The sequence below is a fragment of the Alosa sapidissima genome, chromosome 16 (assembly GCF_018492685.1).
Source record: "Alosa sapidissima isolate fAloSap1 chromosome 16, fAloSap1.pri, whole genome shotgun sequence".
NCBI classification, from domain to species: Eukaryota; Metazoa; Chordata; class Actinopteri; order Clupeiformes; family Clupeidae; genus Alosa; species Alosa sapidissima.
Genome location: NC_055972.1, coordinates 17,440,858 through 17,464,198, shown reverse-complemented (window position 1 = coordinate 17,464,198; position 23,341 = coordinate 17,440,858). Strand labels below are relative to the sequence as shown.

Genomic DNA, 23,341 nt, shown 5'->3' with positions numbered 1-23,341 from the left:
AGAGGCCTCTCAGTAAAATAAGCAAATAAGAACGGAGATGAAGCGCTAATTAATGCAGGTATAGGCTATAGGCCACATATGCCTATCATAGCAAGCCTATAATAATAATAATAATAATAATAATAATAAGCTTTATTTGTATAGCACCTTTAATACACAGAATGCAGCTCAAAGTGCTTTACATTTGAAGCATGTAACACAATAATAGTCAGTCAGTCATTATCAATCACTTTTCTTCATTGCTAGGGGCCGTTTATGATCCACTCAGCAACATATCATAAATATAGAAAATGACATGTCATAAGACTGGCAGCCTTAACCCTCTTAGCCTAGCCTGTCATCAAAGGCTTTTTCAGAGTTATCATGTACTCGTCTTGTATAGGCCTATCATTTAAATTAGATAAAGGCCTAATCATACGTCTGAGAACAAATATAAATGTACTGTAATTTAATACAGTGTAGTTCTACATAGCCATACTCAACGGTGAATATAGCCTGTACCGACTTGTTTTGTTTTGCATATAAAATTAATAAATTGCTCTCGTCATAGATGAACGACCGGAAATTGTGTGTCATTTTTCCTTTATTCTTCATACATTTGCAATGAAACTGCACTTGCGAGAATTTTGTAACGCAACAATCTATTGCTCACTATGACCCTTCTGCATTGCCGTAGTTTGACATTATTTTGCTCCACGTCGGCGGCAGCTGCGCAGAAGCTGTTTCACCTGTAAAAGATATGCGAATTGCAATCGAAAGCGTTCAGAGACTGGATGCTGGGCCCACAACAGAACAATAAAAAACCCTTGGAATAGCTTTGTCCTATGTTGAAACATGTTTAAGAAACTGAAGCAAAAGATAAACGAGGAGCAATCTCCACCAAGGAATGCGCAGTCACCACAGCAGGCCCAGGTTAGTAGTAGTAGGAGCAGCTAAGTGGTAGTTGGGTCAGCTAACCCACATAGCGTTAGCTAGCTAATGAACTGAACTCGTAGAGTTGAAGGGAGAGCTGTCCCATCAGCCAACCAGCTTATGTTTGCTAGCATTATGCTATAGTATTGCTATTAAACAGATCACCGATTCAGCTGTTGTGGCGATCCTGGCAATAATGTAAAGTTGTAAAAAACAGTAGCATCTAACAACTCAACATTTGTCATCAGCGAATATGCACTCTTGTCAATAATTCGTTTTAATTTGCAAGATAATCACAAGATGATATCTTGGCTGTCGTGACATTTAAAGTACACTTGGCTACACAGAATAATGGGGTGATATCAGTACACCCTGATTCTCTTGTTTTGGTGAGCCACTCTCATGATAGTGTGATGACGACAACGTTGCTGTCTGTTATCTAGTAGTAAAACTAGGTGATCAATTGGAAATACTTGGCAAGTCAATGAGATCGTAATGTTAGCTTGCCATACAGCTGGCTTGGACGTCACATCTCCGTAAATGTTGTTAGCTTGCCTGCCAAATTATTTTGACCATGCTAAGATCCCAGGTAATATGAACACTGATGGTGGTCACATGCAGAACGTACAGTGTCAAATGAGGTTGTTTTGAGGGGTCACGTACTCGCTGAGTACTGAGTGTGTTTCAGATACACTTATCGTTGTATGAATAAAATCGAATAATATTGGTCTAGCAGCTAAGTTAACTGGTGGAAAACAGACAGACGACTGTTGTCATGAGGAGGCAAGGTTTTCATGGGCCATCCATGAGAAAACAACCAGAAGCAAAATAGAAATGTAGGCATTTCCTACAACACTTCTCTCTAAAAGCCAGCAGGACGATATTACAGACCATGCAAATCCTAGGAGCTGTGCATGGTCTCCGCCTATACCACAACATGTATGAAATTGTTGATTATGATAGTTTCTGAAAATGTGTCGGACCCAGGTGTCACTCAGCTGTCTTATAAACACTTCCCTCTACCTCCTTCCAGGTGAACACAGCAGAGAGGCGCAGTCTCCACCCCCTCTCGCACCATGATGCCCCGGCTTCTCCCAATGACAGAGAGGTAGGCTAAGCGCAGAGCAATGGGGCCCTTTGAGTTAAAGCTCTGATTGTGCTTGTGGGTCATCGCCACAGCTCCCACACATGCTGCAGAGACCCTGTCAGATTCTCAGGGACAGACAGTTCCCTTCAATTCTCCTCAGGGATCAACCGAAATACTCCATTGAATCACTCGCCTATATTTAGGGCCGTACAGCTGAGCTGACATGATGTGATGGCCAGGATGAGTTTGTAATGTGTTATTTTCCACAGTGAGGACGGCTGCATGTCAGTATTGTAACAACCAAAAATGGCTAAACTGAGTCTGAGTTGTGGTCTTTCTAAACAAGCTGTTTCTTTGTTACCACCCCCTTTTATCCCCCTTCCCAGAAGTAATTAATCTGATTAAGATGAAGCATGACATAGCCAGCCCACACAGTGTTTTTTTCCGGGTGGATAGGCAGCCAAACAACTGTTGAGGATTTACTGTCTAGAAGAGCAGACAGTAGAGGCTTTAATGTGCTTTTTAATTGCTGCATTACATGGAAATGGACTTCAACTGAGAACACTTGGTATGTGACCTGAATTATAAAGTGCATTGAAATGGTGGAAGACATAGTTATCTCACCTAATCTTATTGCGAAAGGCTAATTTTATTTTCTGAATGGGGAGTATGTGAAGACTTTATATACAGACACTGAATAGGCTAAATATCCTTTCATTTTCTCTTCATGAAATAGCTAGGTCAACGCATGCTTTTTTATTGTCCCAGTGACTAAAGACATCTCTAGATGTAAAGAATTTGCAGTTACACTCTGCTCTGATATCCTGCCAGTTCTATAGTGATATCAGCATCTAACCATCATTCTCTATGGGCTGAGTAAGCAAAGGAATTCATTACAGTAATAGGTGTGTAATAACGATGATTGTGTTGGAAGAGGTAAGATAAAGCCGAGATTAGAGGGGAATTAGTATCATTGATTTGGCTTGACTGTCTCCTTCCCCTCTCAAGTTTAACCTCAGCCGATGAAATACACCAGCCTCAGTGATTCAGCCCTCGAAATCTGTCCAAAGTGTTCCCTCAGCTGTTGCTGGCTTGCGCAGGGTTGCTGCAAACATAGCAGCCAAGAAATGGTGGAACTGCTTGGTAAGCTGAGGTAGTGATTCCTCTACCGTCTTTAGTTTTCTGGTCATTTCTTTTTCTTCTTCTTTTTCTTCTGAAAAGATTCATTTTCAGCTGTCAGAGTTTGATCTCTCATCACAACATTTCTGATCTGTTAAAGAACGAGCCTTTGCACCTTTGACTTCTCTTCCTTCTGATTGGCAACACTATCCCACACCAGAAAATCATATAGCCATTGAGTTTATGGTGATGGTTGAAAGGTAAACGTTTGGCCTTCTTGGTGAGGCAGGTTTTGAGAAGTCAAACTGTGTAAACGCCTTGTCCTTGATATTGATTGGGTGTTTTCAGTAGCCTCTCTTCCTCTCTTCTGTGATTGGACCATCTCAGCGGACAGTGTCCGGCCAGCCACACCTCCATCCCCACCTGCTCTGCTTAGCTCTGTTTCACTCATGGTGTGTTTGTTTATTATTTTTTCTTTTCTTCTCATTGCTCTCTGTCTCCCTCTTTCCTCCCCCCCAACCCCAACCCCCCCCCCCCCCCCCCCACCTCCTCCACCACCACCACCACAACCACCACCACCTCCACCTCGTGCCATTACACGCACTGACTGGGGGTGGGCAGCTGCTGGCCGGGATGATAGCAGAGCCTGCTTTTCTGTCTGAGTATACTATCTTTGCTCTGGACCACTCAAAACGACCCAAAACACCTCAGGGTGCCAGTGCGGTGAGTCCATCCTCACACCTCGCCCCCATCCTCCACCCTGTCCCCTTCCACTTCTCCTCCAAGTTCCCTCTCCCCCTAGCCAACCTCCTCTCCCCGCCCTGCCCCCCCGTCCCCATCCCCTGCCCCCCTATGATGCCTTTGGGAGGTGAGGTAGAGAAGGCTTGCACCAGAGAAGTCCTGCTTGCTAACCTGCTGTCATGCACTCTCCCAATCTCTGTTTCTGTCTAACCACCCCTAATCCATCCATTCTCACCTGCTTCTAACTCAAAGGCATCTCACCTTTAATCCCTTGCATCTGATCCTCTGGAGTGACTAAACTATGGGATGGGAGCTCGTGTTTTGCCCTGCAGTTCTACCTGCATCGACCTCTGAACTCTCGCTTTAGTGGGTTTGATATCCTGGCATCTGTAGGCCTGGATCTTCTACCCAAGTTCCTCAAGGTCGCCCTGAAGTCCCCCCAGTCTCTCCCTAAACTTCCCTACCCAATACCAACCAGTCCGTATTACACCTGTATTCCTTACAACTCTGAGATAACTGTATGGTTTTTGGCTTTCCTTTTATTTATCCAAGCTTGCCTTTTAGTGAATCAGTCCGATTCCCTCCCATCCCTTATGTATCTTGTCTAGTGTGACAACATGGTAGAGCTAAGACCTTTAGTTATGACTCATTTGTTTCCTTTTGCGAAATGGAATGTTGTGACCAAGCCAATGGTTTCTGCTGCTTTAAGGAAATGGGTGTGTTGCTATAATGCTCTTTTAAGTTATGTGTTGTTGTCTGACTGACGGTAGTAGTGGGAGAGAGAAGATCATGTCTCGGCGATTAGCCTGCCATTGGCTGTCATGGTCCCACCCACATTTCCCACATATCACACTGGGAGGAGGTTGACGCCAATCAGGCGTGTCGTCATGTGATCACATGGATTACTGAGTCAAGACTGCCATTCATATACCGTAGTGTCTGCTTAATGGATACTGAATGTATTCTGTAGTCTGTCTACTAGCAAGTTGTTTTTGTTTGGTTCACTCATTTGTTGAATAACAAGTTTCATATGTGTTTTAGTAATTTAAGTGCAGTAGCAATGTTAATGAACTGATTTAAATAAAAAATGTATTTACAGTCTACGCAGGTTGTGATCATCTAGCCATTACCAGTCATAGCCTATCCAATGAGAAGTTAATTTCTGTCGTAGAAATAGCAACTGGCATGTTAAGCATCAACAAATAGAGGGATCTGCCGGTGTTTACACTCTAAACACTCTCTAAATACTTGTGGATGTTGCAGGCATATCAGACATTTTTTGGCATGTAAACAGATTCCAAAATTTTACCTTTGTTTATTGACCTTCGCTTAAAAGTGGCCACATAATCCACTACATATCTAGCCTAGATACACTAGTCATTGCTAGAATCAGCGTAACACTGCACTCCAAGGACTTAAAGGGCCACACACACACACTATCTTTCAAGACCTTGTCTATCTTTTTGGCCCTTTTTGTGCGAGTCCTTCCTGACTGTTGTGAACTCCACACACCCTGTCACTCTGGGAGTTCTGGGAACTCTGGGGTGTTCCTTTTTTTTGGTTTGGGTCAAGTATCCCAGTTTGTGTACAGTTTACATATAAATACAGAGAACATGTCTGTCTCCTCAATATGGTGTTAAAAAAAACTACACTAAACACATAGTCTGAGGTGTAATACTGGGCACTGCTGTCTTTCTGCCCCTGTTTGGCCCTGCGTCTTGTTAATCTAATGGCTTACTAATGTGGCTGAGTGACACGCCCTACCAGTTCCTCTGCCCCTCCCTGCTCTCTACGCTGAGGTGCACAAACACTCCTCTGGTCCTCGTGCCTACCTGCATGCCACCACCACCAGGTCTCCTCACCTGCCACCCTGGAAGACAAAAGGGCATTTTGTGTGGATCCTCTTTGGCCTCACCCCAGCTGGGCTGCCACTGTGGGTCTACAGAGAGGTGGCCAGGTGTTTGGGTGGCCTGGTCAGGATGAGAGTCTGACCCTACGGAATCTTGTTGTTGGATAAGAAAACCACTCTGGGGTGGTAGGTGAACCCCTTCTGGACTTTCAAAATGTCACAACAGTACAGCTACAGATTTGATCAGAAGGTCAGATCTTGAATGATTATAGATGAGGAGAGGTATTATTTGCTCTGTCTGTGTGTGTGGGCGCGTGTGCACACAGTAGGATTGTGTTTGCATTCCACCGGCCCATTGCCCAGTAGCTCCGGGTAAGTGCGTGTCCTTTGTGACGCCCACAGTCTTGCTGAAGAAATTAGGTAGACTGTTACTACAAGACTTTCTTCAGCTACGTGGCATGACACAGTGGAAGCTGGAATCGGGGACTGGTATGAACCAATACACTGTATCTGAATCCAGTAGTTATCCAGCAGCAGAAGAGGCCTATGGATATTCTGATAACTTATTAATATACATTTTCAGTTATGTTGTAGGTAGTGGTGGGGCATATGTTGATGTTTGATACTTTTGGTTCAACATGTATCTGTTTATTTTTTCCAGTTGTATATGGACTATGAACAAAAGTGAAGTGATGTATTATATAAATGTACCTAATGGTTTTCTTCAGAGACTTCTTACGCATCCACCTGCACTAAACCTCATCACACAGCCCTCTGTAGCCTTATCAGCTAGATCACAGTGCTAACTCTGACTACAAAGACCCACCACTAATGCAGCACTAGCAAGGCTAACCAGGTGCGCGACTGTTTGTGACAAACCTCACGGCAACACCTTAGAGTCTGCGTCCTCCGTCGTAGCCGTTTTCATTTTAACCACCTGCTGTAGAGGTGCCGTGTGCGTGTTGTGTTTGGCGTCTTTAACCCCTTCTGTTCTGTTCCGAGTTGCATGAATGGAGGGAGGGGTGGGACATCCCTATGCCCACGCATTGCTCTTAGCAATACTAATATTGCTGACAGAGTAATCGGGTGCAGCACGTACTTGTTTTTTAAATTTTTTTTTTTATTCCGGGTGGTGGGTGACTAACCGGCCCAGAAGGTGGCGCTATTGCCCCCATCCCTCACAGCACTCCCGTTTGTTTGTGTGTAGAGTGGCGTCAGAGTGGCAGGCTCTCCCAGAGGCAGCATCAATGGAGATGGGAGCGCCTCTCCTCAGGCAAGTACAGCAGGAATCCGCGCTCCCTGGCTCTCAACCTTGTTTGTGTGATGTTTTATTTATGTTTATGGCCTCCTCTAAGTCAATGTCCATAGTGATAAGCACTGTAGTTGTTTTATATTTGATAAGAAATTAATGAACGAATGATACTGTTATAACTGTTATATGGAGCTGGTTTCGTTATTAAAAGTATGTAGGTAAATACTGTATGTAACTTTTCTAATGTTATTTTTGTTGTTATTGTTTGTGTATTGTAGCGTGATGAGCCGCAGTCCCTGGCTCAGAAGCTGCAGCAGCGGGTCTCCTCGGTGGAGTCTTTGTTGCGTGGCGCCAGCCCATCCGTCCAGGGCCTCTTCCGCGCCGGCTCCCGCGACAGCCTAGTGCGCAGCCCCTCGCGCGAATCCCTCACCCCTCTCAGCGAGGGCGACCCACCGGCCGCCCCCTCCTACGACCCACCGTCCGACATCGAGAGCGAGGCCGAGGACGGCCCAGGTCCAGGCCTCGGCAACATGGACGCCCTGCCCAAGGCGGACCTGCTGCATCGGCTGCAGCGCGTGGAGAAGAGCCTGGCTAACTACAGGGGGAAGTACTCCGAGGTGAGCCCTATCCCGTGGAGTTAACGGCGGCAGCAGCCAAATACTTAGAATTTCTCAGACTGGTCTCATGTTATCAGCTTACAAAGGCAGTCCAAATCGGGATTTATAAGGTATTATGGGATTGAAGTGATCTGACGCCGGAGCTTTGTTGAAGGAGGTCGGCAGAGAGTCTTGCAGCGGAGCAGCTGATCTTTTAGTCGAAGCCTTGGTCTGTTATCACAATGCAGCCTAGTGATAAAATCATGCCAATTGTTTGGGGCTTTGTCCTTATCTAGATTTTCCGTGTCATATTACGATCTTTAATCGTAGACCAGCGCATAAGAAAGATGGTTTCAGTTTGCTTCGGTTTGCGGTCTGTAGAACTGCAGCACATTCGGGTAACTTACACTGCAAAGAGAATTATGCACAGCACATCATTTTAATAAATAAAAAAAAAAAAGAGTCAAAAAGAACATTTTAAAAGAGTTTTTGTTTAGAGTTTTAATACCCATCTTTTTCCTGGCACTTCCTCCGCTCTCTCTCTTTCTCTCTCTCTCTGCTTTCCTCCTTTTCAATCTCTTTCCCTCTCCCTCTCTCTCTCTCTCTCTCTCTCTCTCTCTGCCTCTTACTGTGTTTTTTTCTCAGCTGGTCATTGCCTACAGAACTGTGCAGAGAGATAAGGAGAAGACACAGGTAATTCCCCCAGAGACACACTGACACTCACTGACAGTAATATAATGCACACATGCCAGACACTCTCCATCCCAAATGCTCCTGAGTGCGCCAAGTGTGGAACTGCGTTCAAGGTGGAAAGCGATTTCTCACGGAGATCAACAGATGTCTCCCGACCCACCCCTACCACCCTTCCTGCCTCAGGGAAGAAGTGCACTGTGCGCTGTTTACCAATGTATTATTCATGCACCCAATTTCATTTCCTCCCCTCTCCTCGCAGGCCATTCTCAGTCAGAGTCAGGACAAAGCACTGCGGCGGATCGGCGAGCTGAGAGAGGTAACTAAGGGTGAACCGTTTGAGCTCCATCCCTCCGGTGTCGCCCTTCTCACCTCACTAACAGAACGACAGGACCACTTACCCTGCCTGTCTGTTGCTATGGATCTGGTCTCGCTCTATTGAGTGGACTACCGCTCTGACTGAGGGGGTTGTAGTGGGCTGTGTAGTTGTCTTTTGTAGTTTAATGTTAATTTCCTAAGTATACCTAAGTTGAGGAGCTCTATTTCTCTAAGCTAAAAATACCACTGATATCTGGCTGATTCATGTATTTTTCATGAACGCTGTCTCTGTGTGGTTAGTTCACTTTAATGATTTTACACTGCAGCTCTTTAAGAATCTGCAGTCTTTGAATAACATTAACTTTACATGAACTTAGTATATGCCCACTGCCAGTTCTGGAACATAAGTTAAAGAACGGTCCCAATATAACGTAACACCCCCAATTATCACCACTTTTGTTCAGAAATTATCCATAGGTGTGAAAGTAGCCATAGGTGTGTAGATTTGAACAAAATCTGGTTTGGTTCTTAACGGGAGCATTTACTGCCTGAAATATCCGATTTTGTTTACCACGCTATAGTGCTGGCCTGATGGGTCGCCTATTTACACCGTTTCAACGGCACATGAACGGTTAGACCGAGAATTCAAATTCCACTGGAGCTCCAAGCGGTTGTGTACACGCAGCCTTACAACACTGTTTACAGCTCTTCGAGTCATGGTAAAATGTCATTTTTGGTACATAGCAAATTTAGATACAGTACACCTATGTTGTGGGTGGTTGCGTTTCTTTAGGAGTCCGCTGTCTTGGTTTGTATAGAAATGCATATTAAGTGACACATACACGCAAGACAGTGGAAATAGGGGGAGTTCCGATACTTGAATATGGAGATAAGGTTGAAAGCCCTCATTAAGCCAAGGCTATTATAGTGCTTTTTCACAGCATGCACCCAGTGGCGTGTCCATGAAGGGCGCTTCTTCAGCCTCAGTGTAGAAGTAGAGCTGGATGAGCCCATGTAAGGGGCATTTGTTTTTTTCACTATTGGGGATTATGGTTCAGAGCTCCAGTGAAAGTTCACCGAGTGCCCAGTCTGCCCACTCTGGGCATTACATGGTAGTTCTGTGCCAGACAACTTCCCTTTGCAAGCAGGGCCTAGCTAGACACTACACTGCCTGGTAGAGAAGGCCATGGTTAGGGCTGAGTTCTGATCACCTTTCACCAGCCCTCACCCACCCTAACATGCTCTTACCTGCCCCTGCTTGCCCCTCACTTGCTGTAACATGCTGTTACCTGCCCCTAACCTGCCCTCTGCATGCCCACACCTGCCCTAACCTGCCCTCCCCCTCCTTACCTGCCTGTACCTGTCTCTGCTTGTCATGGCTTGCCCTCTCCCTCCTTACCTGCCTGTACCTGTCTCTACGTGCCCTGACCTGCGCCGTGTCCCCCAGGAGCTGCAGATGGACCAGCAGGCCAAGAAGCACCTGCAGGAGGAGTTTGACGCTGTGCTGGAGGAGAAGGATCAGATGATCACAGTGCTTCAGACACAGGTACGCCTGTTTGAGTGTCTGTGTGTTTACGTTTGTGTATATAAGTCAGTGCCTGAACTAATGTGTTTGTTTGTGTGTGCCTTGAAGCGTGGACATGTCTAATGTGTAGTAGATTGTATCACTAAGGTTGAGCTACGCTGCCTCTCGTGTGGGCATGGGCCAGCATGTGTGTGTGGCTCGGCTCATCCCACTGTTTAATTACGATGGGGCATCCATGCCGCTGATGCCTGTTAACATGCTGTGGTGGTGGCTCTCAGGTGGCTCTGATGAAGAAGCGACTACACGGCGTCCCGGGGCTGGGCGTCCCGGCGGAGGGGGAGGTGGCCAAGGTGACCGCGGAAACCACGGAGACGGCCTCGGCTCCCCAGAGCCCCACCAGGGAGCTGAACGCCGAGCCGCCCAGCGAGGGTGGGTAGACTGGCTCTTCCGTGAACCTCACAGCGCTTCACATAGCAAGCCACCCTTACGCAACACAGCAGGGCCACAGACACCTCTCAGGGCTTATTTACCTTCTCACCAACTCCCCATATGCACTTCAGTGAAGATCTTTCCTCAACATACAGCATTGGCTTAGTTAATTAGTAATCGCTTAAAGCGATGGTTCTGCTTTCCAAGGGAAAACAGGTTCTGGGAGGGTGTTTTGCTCGCGGTCATGGTGCAAGGTAGGGTGAAATTACTCCGAACCATAGCTTTAATTGAATGAAAAGTGAGAGAGAAAAGTAGAGAAGGCATTTTTCTTAACCGCTAATTTAACATGCTAATGGACAGACTTGGGGTCACATTGGCTGTCAAATCTATACTATCTGCATAAATACTTGTGTGCAGTAAACAGGCACTTCATGTTAATGTAACCATTAGACTAAAGTCACTTCACTTTCACTACTCATACTCTGGATTGATTTAATTTATATTTTAGTTATTTTTTGGCTTAGTTTTCCAAGGCACTTGCCTAGAAAGAAAATGTCATAACAAACTATGTCTGCGTGTGTGTGTGCGTGTGTGTGTGCGTGTGTGTGTGCGTGTGTGTGTGCGCGTGTGTGCGCGTGTGTGCGCGTGTTTGTGTGCGTGTGTGTGCGTGTGCGTGTGCGTGTGCGTGTGCGTGTGCGTGTGCGTGTGCATCTCTGTCCTCCCTGTGTGTCCAGCAGAGGGCAGTGTGGAGCCAGGGAAGGAGGTGGAGGCGCTGCAGCAGCGTGTGAAGCGCCAGGAGAACCTGCTGCAGCGCTGCAAGGACCTGCTCCGCACCCACAAGGAGCGCAGCGCACAGCTGGCCAGCGAGAACGAGGCCCTGCAGCAGCAGCTCCAGGAGAGGCTGCAGGAGTTGGAGAAGATGAAGGTACACACACACACACTGCTTTACAGATACACTCACACACATGCGTTTAAAGGTGGAGAAGATGAAGGTACATTCCTACACACACAGACACACACACACACACACACATGAAGGTGGGGTCTATGTAGTTGTCTGTTCAGTGTCCTCTAAAACCTCATTCACACCTTGGTCAATTGTAGTTGTTCAGCCTCACTTTCATTTACCTGTTTCATTTAAATAAGCAAAACTGTCATGATTAGATCCCCTCACATGGCTTGACCAGTAATCTTCTGGTCAGTTGTCTATAGCGTGTCTACAGTAGTTGATTTTTATACCTCCATGGTTTGCTTTGCCAAAAGTAGATATCTGAGTTGTAGTTATGAAAACATCTGCTTTTACAGACGTGATGGTCTGATTAGTAATTTGATTTCTCGGAAACCATTTTGAGAGGTCTCAAGACTCACTTTTATGAGTCAAAAACGATCACCCCCAGCATTGCATTAAAAAGGACTTTATATACAGTGATGGCCAAAAGTATTGGCACCCATGAGGAAATATCTAACCTTTAAGGACACTAATTTTCTTAGTGAATGAATAATGTATCATAAATAAATAAATGTTCTTCCTTAAAATACAGGGGTCATAAGTATTCCCACCCCTATGTTAAATTCCCATAGAGACAGGCAGATTTTTATTTTTAAAGGCCAGTTATTTCATGGATCCAGAATACTGTGCATCCTGATAAAGTTACCTTGGCCTTTGGAATTAAAATAGCCTCACATCATCACATACCCTTCACCATACCTAGAGATTGGCATGGGTGTTATTTCAGTTAGCCTATTAGCTGGTTTGATGCTCATTGAGCTCAATGCAAATCAAACCAGCTAATAGGCTAACTGAAATAACATTTTGACTCTTTTTTTTTTAATCTTTTTTTTTATATTTGATGGCTGTCCAGTCTGTAATACAAGATGACTAAAAACTGTCCCTGCTGTCAAGCTAATGACATTAAATCCTGCATCATTCAGGAGAGTCACCCAGAAACTGAATCCACATAGCTGTCTGTTACGCCAAGGCTCTTCTAATGTTGTTATTTTGCCTGGCTGTGAATCGTTTCTCTCAGTCTACAAAGGGCTGCCAGTAAAGCAGGACGTCAGAAACCCAGCCAGAGATAACAGCAGCAGAGCCTCCGTTGACACTGTCTGCATGTGTGTGTTTGTGTGTGTCCCTGGTCCCTGCTCGTGTGTTTGAATTCCTGTCTCCATAGGTTGGTGTGTGTGTGTGTGTGGAGAGAGAGGGGGGGGGGGGGGGATTGTGAGTGTAGGTCAGGGTGGGGACACTTCCCCTAGACTGGCTGGGAAAGCATGCTGAGAAGTGACAGCGGAGGTCAAAGGTCAACTACTGCCCCGCTCCTCTCGGCGGCACCCTGGCTTCCTGGAGCCTCAGAACCACACACACACACATACACACACACTGCAGTACCACAAACACACATCTGGATGTGGATGTCCTGGCCTCACCACACATTTATCAATTCTGCAGGGCTGTTTTCCACAGATATAGACTTTCACTTTCATCGTGCGACCACAAGCGAATACTGTGAACCCGAGGAGAGGACGGTTCACCTGTTGGTTATCGGCCTCTTCTGCCACTCTCTGGGAGGGCACTGGTCTCTCAAACAAGGCCCACTCCCTTTCTGTGACCTGATCCCTTCATGCCTATTTCATATTGTTTCATAGAGAGATTGGAACTATAAAAAACAAGCACCAGTAACCCATCTTGACCCCTCTGTTTACAGGCAGTGCAACATCAATTCTCCTGCTTCTCTGCCCATCAGTGGTGTAGTCAGAGTGTAGGATTCATGCTGGTCCGGTCACTTCCGCCAACACGCGGCGCAACCTACAGAGCCGGTTGTAGATAGTGGAGTCATTCTGGAATGCGGATGCGGTGGCTTGTAGTTGTGGCTAGCCAAGGCGTAAGCTTCCAGCGGTGCCAACAGACCTGGGCTGTAATTAAGGTTTGTTTGTTGGCTCACTCTGGTCAGCGGCGAGACCCGAGCGGTCGCGATGGGCTCCGCCCGTAGGCTCCAGGGGTGGCAGGAGGAGGCAGAGCCCAAAGCCCAGCGCACTAGCATGTCTCACTTACTCCCAACTCTCATCTATGAGTGTGTGACTGTGAGAGAGATATCATTACCATTGCCACTGCCATGCTTGCTCAGTACTGTATATTTTGACATTGTGGAAAACACAAGGATTGTGGCTTTAGAACATACGTTTTTTTTCTACAAAATTTGACAATTTGTAAACTTTACATAAGCAAGAATTCAACAAGAGTTCAACAATCATTGAGTAACCAAGAGAGGAACATATAAGACTTGTCGTTTACAAGAAGTTGCAGGAGTATGGGATGGAGAGGATCTGGGAAGCATGTTTACATTTCTTCGGACAGTACATGGCCTTGTGACCATGCAGTGGTGATATTTGTTACCGCTGGGCAGTACATCTAGAATCATCTTCTAGAAACACTCTTCTTAGCTGCCAGCTGTTTGCAGAATGGCTCATCTTTTTTTCCACATTCATTCCCCTTCGCACACATCTCTCACATATTACTCACACAAGAATGACTTGTGGAATTTGAGTGGAGCAGCACTCAAAATGTCACCCAAAAGCTTTTAATGTGTGGACAACTTCCTTATGCCTGGCATTTTTGGACAGTTAGAGTTGGTAAGACAGAGTTAATGTTTTCGCAGCATGTTTCATATTTCAACACCTTATTTCTATGGACCCTTTCAAGAGAGTTCCATTATCAGCATCATAGTTGGCCCCACAAGGCTTCCTTTTTAACATTCCATATGTTATCTTAATGCAGAGGAAGTAGATTGGGGCCCAAATAGAACGTTCAAGCATTGTTTTTGTTTTTATTGTTGAAAGGGTCTATATTTTACTCTGCTCCTTTTCTCCCTAGTCCTGACAGACTGTCTTTTGTGAAGTGGAAAGATATGGAAGTTACAAATGGGTGTTGGAAAGTTTGTGCCTAAGGAGATTTATGCTTACCACATGAATCCTCTTGTCTACGGCTGAGCAGACAAGCGAGCTGACCACAACTCTGTCTGTGTGCATTTGTGTGTCTGATTCCTGTAGGAACTTCACACAACCGAGAAGACGAAGCTGATCACGCAGCTGCGAGACGCCAAGAACCTCATAGAGCAGCTGGAGCAGGACAAGGTGTGTGTGTGTGTGTGTGTGTGTGTGTGTGTGTGTGTGTGTGTGGAAGGGGCTGGGGAAAGAGAGGAGAGACGTTAAGGGAATTCAGTGGATTTCAAGGCTCAGACCTCGGCTTCAGTCATTTGGCATTTGCAGTCTGATTCAGTTTGGCATGTTATGTCACCTCAAGTGCTCTTTTCAGAAAAGTCTATCTTCTCTGACCAAATGCATGTCTGTACCTTAAAACAGCCATAAAGTCAGTGTGCTTAGGAATTATTTTCTACCTACTGAGTCTAAAAGGAGAAGACGTCAGATGTGATTACTGCCTGTTACAGTAGATATTTGATAGGGTTTGCATTATTGGCCCCTTCATTAGCTGCTTTCTGCTTCCATTCTAGACAGATAATTCAAAATGACAGCTTATGACTTCATCCTCAGGGCACCATCACCCAAAAAGATCCCCTGTTTTTAACATTTGCAAGAGATTTTCTACCCCCCCCCCCTCTCTCTCTCTTCCCCCCTTCTATTCAGAGTTATTTGTGTCACCCTTCAAGTGGCCTGTTGGCCCACAGTGAAATATAACCAGGCTTACAAACTAGCAGCAAGTAGTTGCCTTAAATCCTCCAGCTCTTCCAGGTCTCTGTGCTTAACCACTGACCCCTGCTTAGCTGGATAGAGGCTGGTGGCTGAGGAAGGTCAGTCTGAGGAATGCAGGAGGGAAGACAAACCGGTCAGAAGCACTTACGCTTACCAGAGGGGTGATGGAAGGCCCAGAAAACAGCTACAGTAGGAACCGGAGAACAAATCCCTCAGCCAGATTACATGTTTAGGCCTTAAAAGTTGTTTCCGCGGAACGATTTGTTTTTCTTGTCTGTCTGAGTCAGATTAGCTGCCATGAGATGTATTGGCGGAGGAGAGGGAAGATGGGTCCATGACTTCTAATCTTGTTTTAGCAGTGAGTTCATGGACCAGCAGCGGAAATGGCTTTCTGAGCATTACATACACACAGAATTGGATTATGTTTACATGGTCACCCACTAAAAAAATCCCTGCGGGACGGCAGAAATGTTTGCAATGCCCTGACATTAGCTGACAATATCCCAAATCTGATTGATTGCTAGTAAATAGTCCCAGCCTCTCCGCCATGCAAACACAACAGGACATTACAGCCCGCTCAGTGTCTGGAGTGAAAGCTGTCGTGTCCCCAAAACGACCACAAATGGCCTAAAAAGTGATGAGGTAGACAAAGTAAATTGGAAACATCTTGTCATCCTGCAGTGAAATGCAGACAGTTGGGCACTGGTAAACAGGACAGACATTTTGACCCTCAAGGCTTCATCAGAACACTGGAATTTTGACTCCTACGCAATAACCATGTTGGGGTCCCACTCGGGGTGCAGAGTCGTTTTCTACATTTTCACTGCCTTTTAAGGCCACAAATTTAGGTCATTAGTTCATGTCCTTTGGACAGACATTTGCAGAGAATGCGCGCTCGGAGAGACTGCTGGAAAGCATTGGCTGAATGACCAATTGGAAGTGTGCTGGTGAAAGGCTGTGTGTCTGACATGACGGTGTGTTTGTCTTGGCGTGTGTGTGTGTGTGTGTGTGTAGGGCATGGTGATTGCGGAGACCAAGCGCCAGATGCACGAGACGCTGGAGATGAAGGAGGAGGAGATCGCCCAGCTGAGGGCGCGTGTCCAGCAGGCCGTGGCCCAGAAGGAGGAGCTGCAGGAGCTGAAAGAGAAGAACGAGAAAGCAGGTGGGGAGGGATGGCCCACGGGTGTCAGCTTTTATCTCCTCAATATTATCTTCACCTTTCTGCACCCATAACAACTTCCAACACCTACTCTTCCCCTCCTCCTATAAGAGCGGGGAATCTGTCTGGCACTGTCAGCCTTTGTTCTGTCTGTCAGATCTGGTGTTTCAGCTCTGGCTGCAATGTTTGAAGTACTGCTTCCGATAAAGACAAGAAAGTGTGCTTTGATTTTTAAGCCCAATTTGCACAGCTACTGAGATGAGGTTCACTGATGTTCTTTTTCTAATTTGACACAACTTGCCCATCAGCATTTTGTGTTGCGTGCGTGTGTTGTGATTTTCTCTGTGTGTCTGTGTCTCTTCTTTTATCTTTGCCCGTGTCTCCCTCCCCGTTTGTTGTGCGTGCGTGCGTCTCCTACAGGCTTTGAGGAGCTGGAGCGCACCCTGGGCATGGCGCAGCGGACGGAGGAGGCGCGGCGGCAGCTGCAGGTGCAGATGGAGGAGCGGGTCAAGGAGGTGGAGAAGGCCAGCGAGGAGGAGCGCAGGAGCCTCCAGCAGGAGCTCACGCGCGTCAAACAGGAGGTGGTGAACATCATGAAGGTGAGGAGGAGTCCCCCACACACACTCGTTAACACACAAGGGGCACTGTCTGTGCTTAATGGGTTGTGTGTGTCTGTATATTGTCTTATGTGCTATTGCTATTTTCTTTATCTCTCGATTCTACCTACTATTTTGCATAAAGCACTTTAAGCTTAACACTTAAACACACATAATCATAGCTAATTGAACACACCTCCCACACCACCTCATTCTGGGTGAGGATGAGTTTGAGCTTCAGCTGAGTTTGCGCATGTCAAAATAGGAGGTGTTTCACATTATGAGGATGAGAAAAAGCCCTAACCATCAACCAGCTGACCTGCTACTGGCCAATGATATTTATATAATTACTGACATTTACAATTTGGTTTTTCCAAGTTGTTTCTGTTTTAAGAAGTATTTTCCCTGTTTTTATGGAGTGCTAAGCTACATCCAACAGAAGCCATCTGTTAGAGCAATTTTGTTTAGGGAATTGGATGCAACAGAGAGTGTTAAACTCTCTGGAATATAATTAAGGCCAATCTGCGGATAATTTATTTACTGATGTTTGCCACAGCTGTTTAATACTCCCATGTGGATTCATCATACACATTTTCATCAGCTTGCTCTTTTTCTCCTCTCAAATGGGAAGCATCCATGATAATTGGGCTTATTGATAATATTATTCATTTGCCTGAATTCAGAAATAAACACCCTATTCATTCATAGCAATAATCTGCCGTGTCCATATCCTGCAATGGTGCTTCACTGAATTCATCAACTGTAAAAAAAACGGTAGAGATATTTTAGTTCTGGGAGAAGCATCAAAAAAGTGTCAAGAGGGGTTTCTGTAGTTCCTATCCCTCTGATATGTTCCTTATGTTTTGCATGCAGAGGCACTGATGTTTCTCTGGCCCTCAAGACTACACTGTCTGGTTAAGCCATCACTCTCCTCAATATTCTCACTTTCATTCAGCTTTTTGTCAGGGTGGAGATTTTAAAGTCTTGTGAGCTAGAGGCTCATGGCGTATATGCTTACAGGAATCATGGCCCTTTCTGATTCATCCCATGTGCATTAGAGAATGATTCATTGACGTCGAGGCAACTGTAAAAAATTAGTATTTTGACAATCACCTATACAGTATGATCTGGTATTCTTTGCACATATAACCCAGGTTTAAATTTTAAAAGCTTGTACGTCAGCAATCTTTTCTGTTTCTTTCATTAGCCAACTAAGCCTCAGTCATGAGTCATGACAAAGATGTATGTTGCCCACAAGGTTTGGACCGAAACAGGTGCCAGTTTGGCCAGTAACGCTCTGCTTTTGGAAGTTAGTTAGAGTTTTAGAGAACGTTTTCTGGAAGTTTTCTGTCATACTTTGTGGTGATGTGGGTTATTGAGTGGAAGAGGAATTCAGATAATGATGCCTCTCCTCAAAAGATTGCACTTTCGTTTCATAATATTTGTCAGAGTTTTAGAGATGTGAAGTAATTGAGCATCAGTCTTCAGTGGATTGGAAATATTGGATTTGAAATCTGTATTCTTCCTGTGTTTCCGCTCCTTGGTGTTTGGTTCCTGAGTATTGGATAAGAGTCTTTTTTGCTGTTTCCATGTCTGTAGAAGTCTTCTGAGGACAAGATTGTGGAGTTGGAGCGTACACATGCACAAGCTCTCGCCAACAAAGAACAGGAAGTCCAAGCTCAGATTAATCAGGCTGTGGTATGTTTACAATTCCAGATCACGTTTTTCATCTAAAATTAACCCTCATTGATCTGTTTGTAATCTAATCAAAATACATGTCGTAGAACATCTCAGATTATTTCAGATAGCCTTATTCCATAACCTTTATTTAATATATTTACAGAAACTTTCACAAACAGAATAATATTTTGAAATATTTCAATATTTTTGCTGTATTTTTGGTGCAGGAACAGTGTCGGGAGGAGATGAATCAGGCTGCTCGGGATAGGGAGCAACAGGCCACCCTAGCTATCGAAGAGGCAGAGCTGCAGAAAACTGCCCTGCGGGCAGAGGCAGAGAATAAGGCCAAGGAGCTGCTGCTGGAGTTGGAGACGGCCAGAACTGTGAGTTTGTCAGCAGTAACTTAAGCTCTTACGCAACCCTTTTCTTGATAGGATCTTCAGAAGCTCCTACGAGAATTAATTGGCGCAACTTTGATCTGAATTGAGATACAGGGAAATTGTGGGTTCATTTTGAGGATAAAATACCCTCTCACATTTTTAGAGTGTTTTTGCTTTGGGAGTTTGAAGTGCTTTGATGTACAGTCTGATATCTGAAGTGTTCCTAACGGTGTGCAAATATTTCCATTAACATTCACAAATCTGTTATTACAGAAAATACTAGAACTGGAAAGCTCCTTGGCAAGAAACTCTGAGGTGGATGGCGTCCAGTCAAGCGAGCTTTCATCACAGATAGAAGAACTGAATAAAAAACATGAGGCAGACTTGTTGGCCCTTGAGGGGAAGCACCAGAAGCTCTTGGAGAAATCTAAAGCCGAGCAAGCTGAGGCCCTCAACCAGCAACACAGCGCAACCATGCATGAGCTTCAGGAGAAGCATCGGGCAGAAGTGGAGGCCATCCTGAAGGACAAGGAGCTGCAGTTCCACGCCCATGTCGAAGACATGAATCAGAAAACGCTGGAGAAGCTGGATGTGAAGCAGACTGAGCTGGAGGCCCTGTCTTTGGAGCTCCTGGAAATCACCAAGACTAAGCAGCTCCTTGAGGAGAAACTCTCAGCTGCTGAAGAGGCCAGCAAGTCAGCAAGGGAAGAGTTCGAAGCAAGGTTTCAAGAAGAGCTGGCAAAATATCAAGCAGATATGGAGAGTATCAAGCACCAACACGAGCAGTCAGTGGGAGAAGTAGAGAAGACACTAAAAGAGGAGCTTGATAAACTAAAGGTGATCCTGGAGGAAAAACAGAGGGAAGCAGAGGAACATCAACAGCAGGCGAAAACCTTGAAAGAAGATTTAGAAAAGGCTCAGCAGCACAAGGACAAAGAATTGGAAGAGCTAAAGCAGAAACAGCATGATGGTCTTGGTGAGATTTCAGAACAGCTGGCACAATCAAAGAGTGAACTAAAAGACCTTAAAGCGCTCTTGGAAAGTGCCCAAAGTGAATGCAAGCAAAAAGCAGACCTTCTTGAGCAAAAGAGTAAGGAGCTGCAGGAGGTTCAGTGCCAAGTAGAACAGGCCAAACAGGAGATCTCTGAAAAAGAGAAATCCCACACTGACAATTTAAAGGCCATGCAAGAAGAAGAGAATAAATTAAGAAAACAGTTAGATGCTCATCAGGTGAAGATTGAAAATATAAAAAAAGACATGGATGCTAAACTAAAATCTCAAGAGAATAAAGCCGAAAAGGTCCGACAGAAGGCCAAAGAGATGCAGGAAAAGTTCAAGAAAAAGCTGCAGGACACTGAGGAGGCACTGAAGGGTGAGCTAGTGAAAAAGGAGAATGAACTACAGCAGAAAGAACAGCAGCTCAAGGAGAAGATCTTGGAAATGGCTCAAGCTAACTCAGAGGGACTGAACAGTACCATATCTGACTTGGAGGCCAACCACAAAGAGCAACTGGAGAAACTCAAGGAGGTTAAGAGACAGGAGCAAGAAAAATTGGCACAAACTTGGCAAGAGAAACTCAGTCAGCAAGAGGAGGAACTTCAGGAGAAACATGCCCTTGAGCTCCAGGAAAAGTCTCAAGAGCTGGAAGAGGTTTCACAACAACTTGGTGTCAGCAAGGAAGAGAAGGAGCGAGTTGTAAAAGAGATGTCTGACTTGAAGGAAGAGTTGTCTATAAGGGAGACCACGGTGCAGAAGCTGCAAGCAGAATTGAGAGAAGCTGCAGTGAAATTAGACAGTTTATCACAAGGAGAGGCTATGCTCAAAGAGCAGGTGGAATCGGTTGAGAAGAATCTCAATCAGGCTCTTAGTGAAAGAAATATGGTCCAAGACCAGGTTGTGAAGTTGGAGGTGGAGAGTCGAGAAAGAATACAGGAACTTTCCAGAAATCTTGAAGATGCACATAATAAGCTGAGTGTTCTTGAAGATTCTCGGAATAAGGAAGGTGAGGACTTCCAGAAGAAGCTAGAAGATAAAGTTCTTGAACTACAACGCAAGGAAAAAGAGTTTAAAAATTCTGTGCAATCTATGCATGCACAGTTGGAGAAGCATTGCAGAGAAGTCCAGGCAAGAATTGAGGGATCTACTGATGAGCTTTGCATGAATGTTGAAAATCGAGTGAGAGAACTTCAAGACAAAATTGTAAGCACTCAAAAAAGGGTCACAAACCTCAGAAATATCATCATAGCAAAAACAGATAACATTTGCACTTTAGAGAGACAGCTTAAGCAAAGGGGAGAGGAGAACCAGAATTTGAGCAACTCACTTGAGCAGCTGACACTAAAACTCAGAGAAAATTCAGAGAATTTTGAAGCCTTAACAAATGAGAGACAGTCCTTACAGAAAACATCGGAGAATAACTCTCAAGTCCTTTCTGAGAAGGAACTTCGCATTGAACAGCTCACTGAAGAAAATAGAATAATTTCAGAAAATATCAAAGCAAATGCACTACATATCAACAATTTAGAGAGCAACATTGAAGGCTTAAAGTCTCAGTTAGCAAGTAGCATAACTGACAAGGAAGAAGCCATATCCTTGCTGAAACAGCAGCACATGGAGGAAAAACAAATGCTTAACAGCCAGATGGAAGAGACCGTGGAAACTCTTAATAAAGAAAAAAGTCTGGCTCTAGAAGAGGTCGAGACACTCAGGAAAAAACTGTCAGAGTTCAAAACAAAAGCAGAATCCAAGTTCACAGACAACCATAACACTGTCAAAACTCTGCAGGCCAAAATAGAGGACATGGAGAAGCAAATAGTAGAGAAAGAAGAGAACATGCGGAGGCTAACAGCAAGCCTTGACAATCAGTCCATCAGCAAGTCAGAGATGGACCAAGCTCTTTCAGAAAAAGAGCAAAGGGTCACTGCTCTGGCCCTGGACCTTGAAAGCTGCACAAGAAGAGCTGGTGATTTGGAAGAGCAGTTAGACGTGAGGACAAAAGAGTGTGAGCAGTTGAAGAGGGACCTGCAGCAGCACACGGACATCAGGGAAAGTGAGAAGCGTGAGATAATGGAGCAGGTTCAGCAGGCACAGGAGCAGTCCTCTCAAAGGGATCACCTTGTCCAGGAGATGGAGGGAAAACTCCTGTCTATGGAGAAAGAAGTTCAAGCCACCAAAGAAGAACTTGAATGTCAGAAAGTGGACTTTGAGAAGGAGAAAATGGAGATACTGAGGGAGAAGGAGGAGGCCTTGAAAATGGCGGAGGAGAGGTCCTCAGAGAGCACAGGGAAAGTGGCTGAGCTGAAAAAGAAAGCAGAGCAGAAAATCAGCCTCATCCGAAAACAGCTGACCTCACAGATCGAGGAGAAGGAGAAAGTCATCAAGACCCTGCAGTCCCAGGTGCAGGATGTTCAGCAGAGCCAGACAGAGAAGGAGCAGCAAATGAGACTGTTAGAGGAGAAGGAGAAGGGCCTGGAGGAGGCCCTCAGTAGCCTGAGGGAAGAACATGAAAGACAACTCGAGCAAGTTCGCCACAACGAGAACCTCGAGAAGGAGAAATGTTTAGAGAGTCTGAGGGGTAGCTATGAGGACAAAATTGCAGCTCTTCAAACCAAAACGTCTCAGGAAGAGAAATGTGCTATGGCAGGTAAAGACAGGGAGGAGGAGATCCTCCGAAGCCTTAAAGAGCTCCAGGGAAAGCTTGAAGAAGCTCAGGAGCAGAATGCAAACCATCAAGCTGAAATCAGCCGCCTTAAGGCAGAGCTCTTAGAACAGACCTCACTGGTTCAAGAGCTACAGAAGACTCAACTGACTGAGGCAAGACTAATCGAGACAGAACACTGTGTAGTTGAGCAAAACCATAGCATCTTGGGAAAGGAGCCTGTGGGTGATGTAACCCAGGGGGAAGCGGATTGGCAAAGTCAGAAAGAAGCTTTGGTGAAGGAGTATGAGCAGAAGCTTTTAGAACTATCTCAAAGGTTGGAGGAAAAGGAGAGCCTTCTTGGCGTCTATCAAAACTCTTCTCAGGGAAATGGAGATGCTGATGGCGCTGACCGCTCATTCGAGCAGAGTCCGGAGTACTTGAAGAGCAAGCTGTCGCAGACCGAGCAGGAGAAGCAGAAAATCCAGAAAGAGTTCACCAGGTTACAGAAAGACCTGCGCTCGCTAAGGAGGGAGCACGAGCAGGAACTGGAGCACTTGAAGAGAGAGATGGCAGAAGAAAGTGAAAAGAAACTGAAGTAAGTCTCCCCAATTAAAAAGGAAACCTTGTTTATTTTTTTGTTCTTGGTGTTTGGGATGTGAACCAA

At 45.4% G+C, this 23,341-nt stretch overlaps 1 protein-coding gene across 3 annotated transcripts in view; it reads left to right on the top strand.

Annotated features, from left to right (window-relative positions):
• Window positions 1-699: 699 nt before the first annotated feature.
• golga4 (golgin A4) overlaps window positions 700-23,341 on the top strand; it is a 35,517-nt gene continuing 12,875 nt past the window's right edge. The window contains exons 1-16 of one of the 3 annotated variants that reach the window (XM_042064850.1): window positions 700-912; window positions 1,946-2,020; window positions 3,740-3,841; window positions 6,916-6,981; window positions 7,239-7,577; window positions 8,202-8,249; window positions 8,509-8,565; window positions 10,012-10,110; window positions 10,368-10,518; window positions 11,256-11,443; window positions 14,563-14,646; window positions 16,237-16,384; window positions 16,802-16,980; window positions 18,577-18,675; window positions 18,885-19,040; window positions 19,311-23,272. In XM_042064850.1, the coding sequence (XP_041920784.1) occupies window positions 835-912; window positions 1,946-2,020; window positions 3,740-3,841; window positions 6,916-6,981; window positions 7,239-7,577; window positions 8,202-8,249; window positions 8,509-8,565; window positions 10,012-10,110; window positions 10,368-10,518; window positions 11,256-11,443; window positions 14,563-14,646; window positions 16,237-16,384; window positions 16,802-16,980; window positions 18,577-18,675; window positions 18,885-19,040; window positions 19,311-23,272 (5,831 nt within the window). In that variant the 5' untranslated portion in view covers window positions 700-834. The remainder of the gene's footprint in view (window positions 913-1,945; window positions 2,021-3,739; window positions 3,842-6,915; window positions 6,982-7,238; window positions 7,578-8,201; window positions 8,250-8,508; window positions 8,566-10,011; window positions 10,111-10,367; window positions 10,519-11,255; window positions 11,444-14,562; window positions 14,647-16,236; window positions 16,385-16,801; window positions 16,981-18,576; window positions 18,676-18,884; window positions 19,041-19,310; window positions 23,273-23,341) is intronic. The other 2 variants (XM_042064851.1, XM_042064852.1) reach the window with 2 other exon arrangements.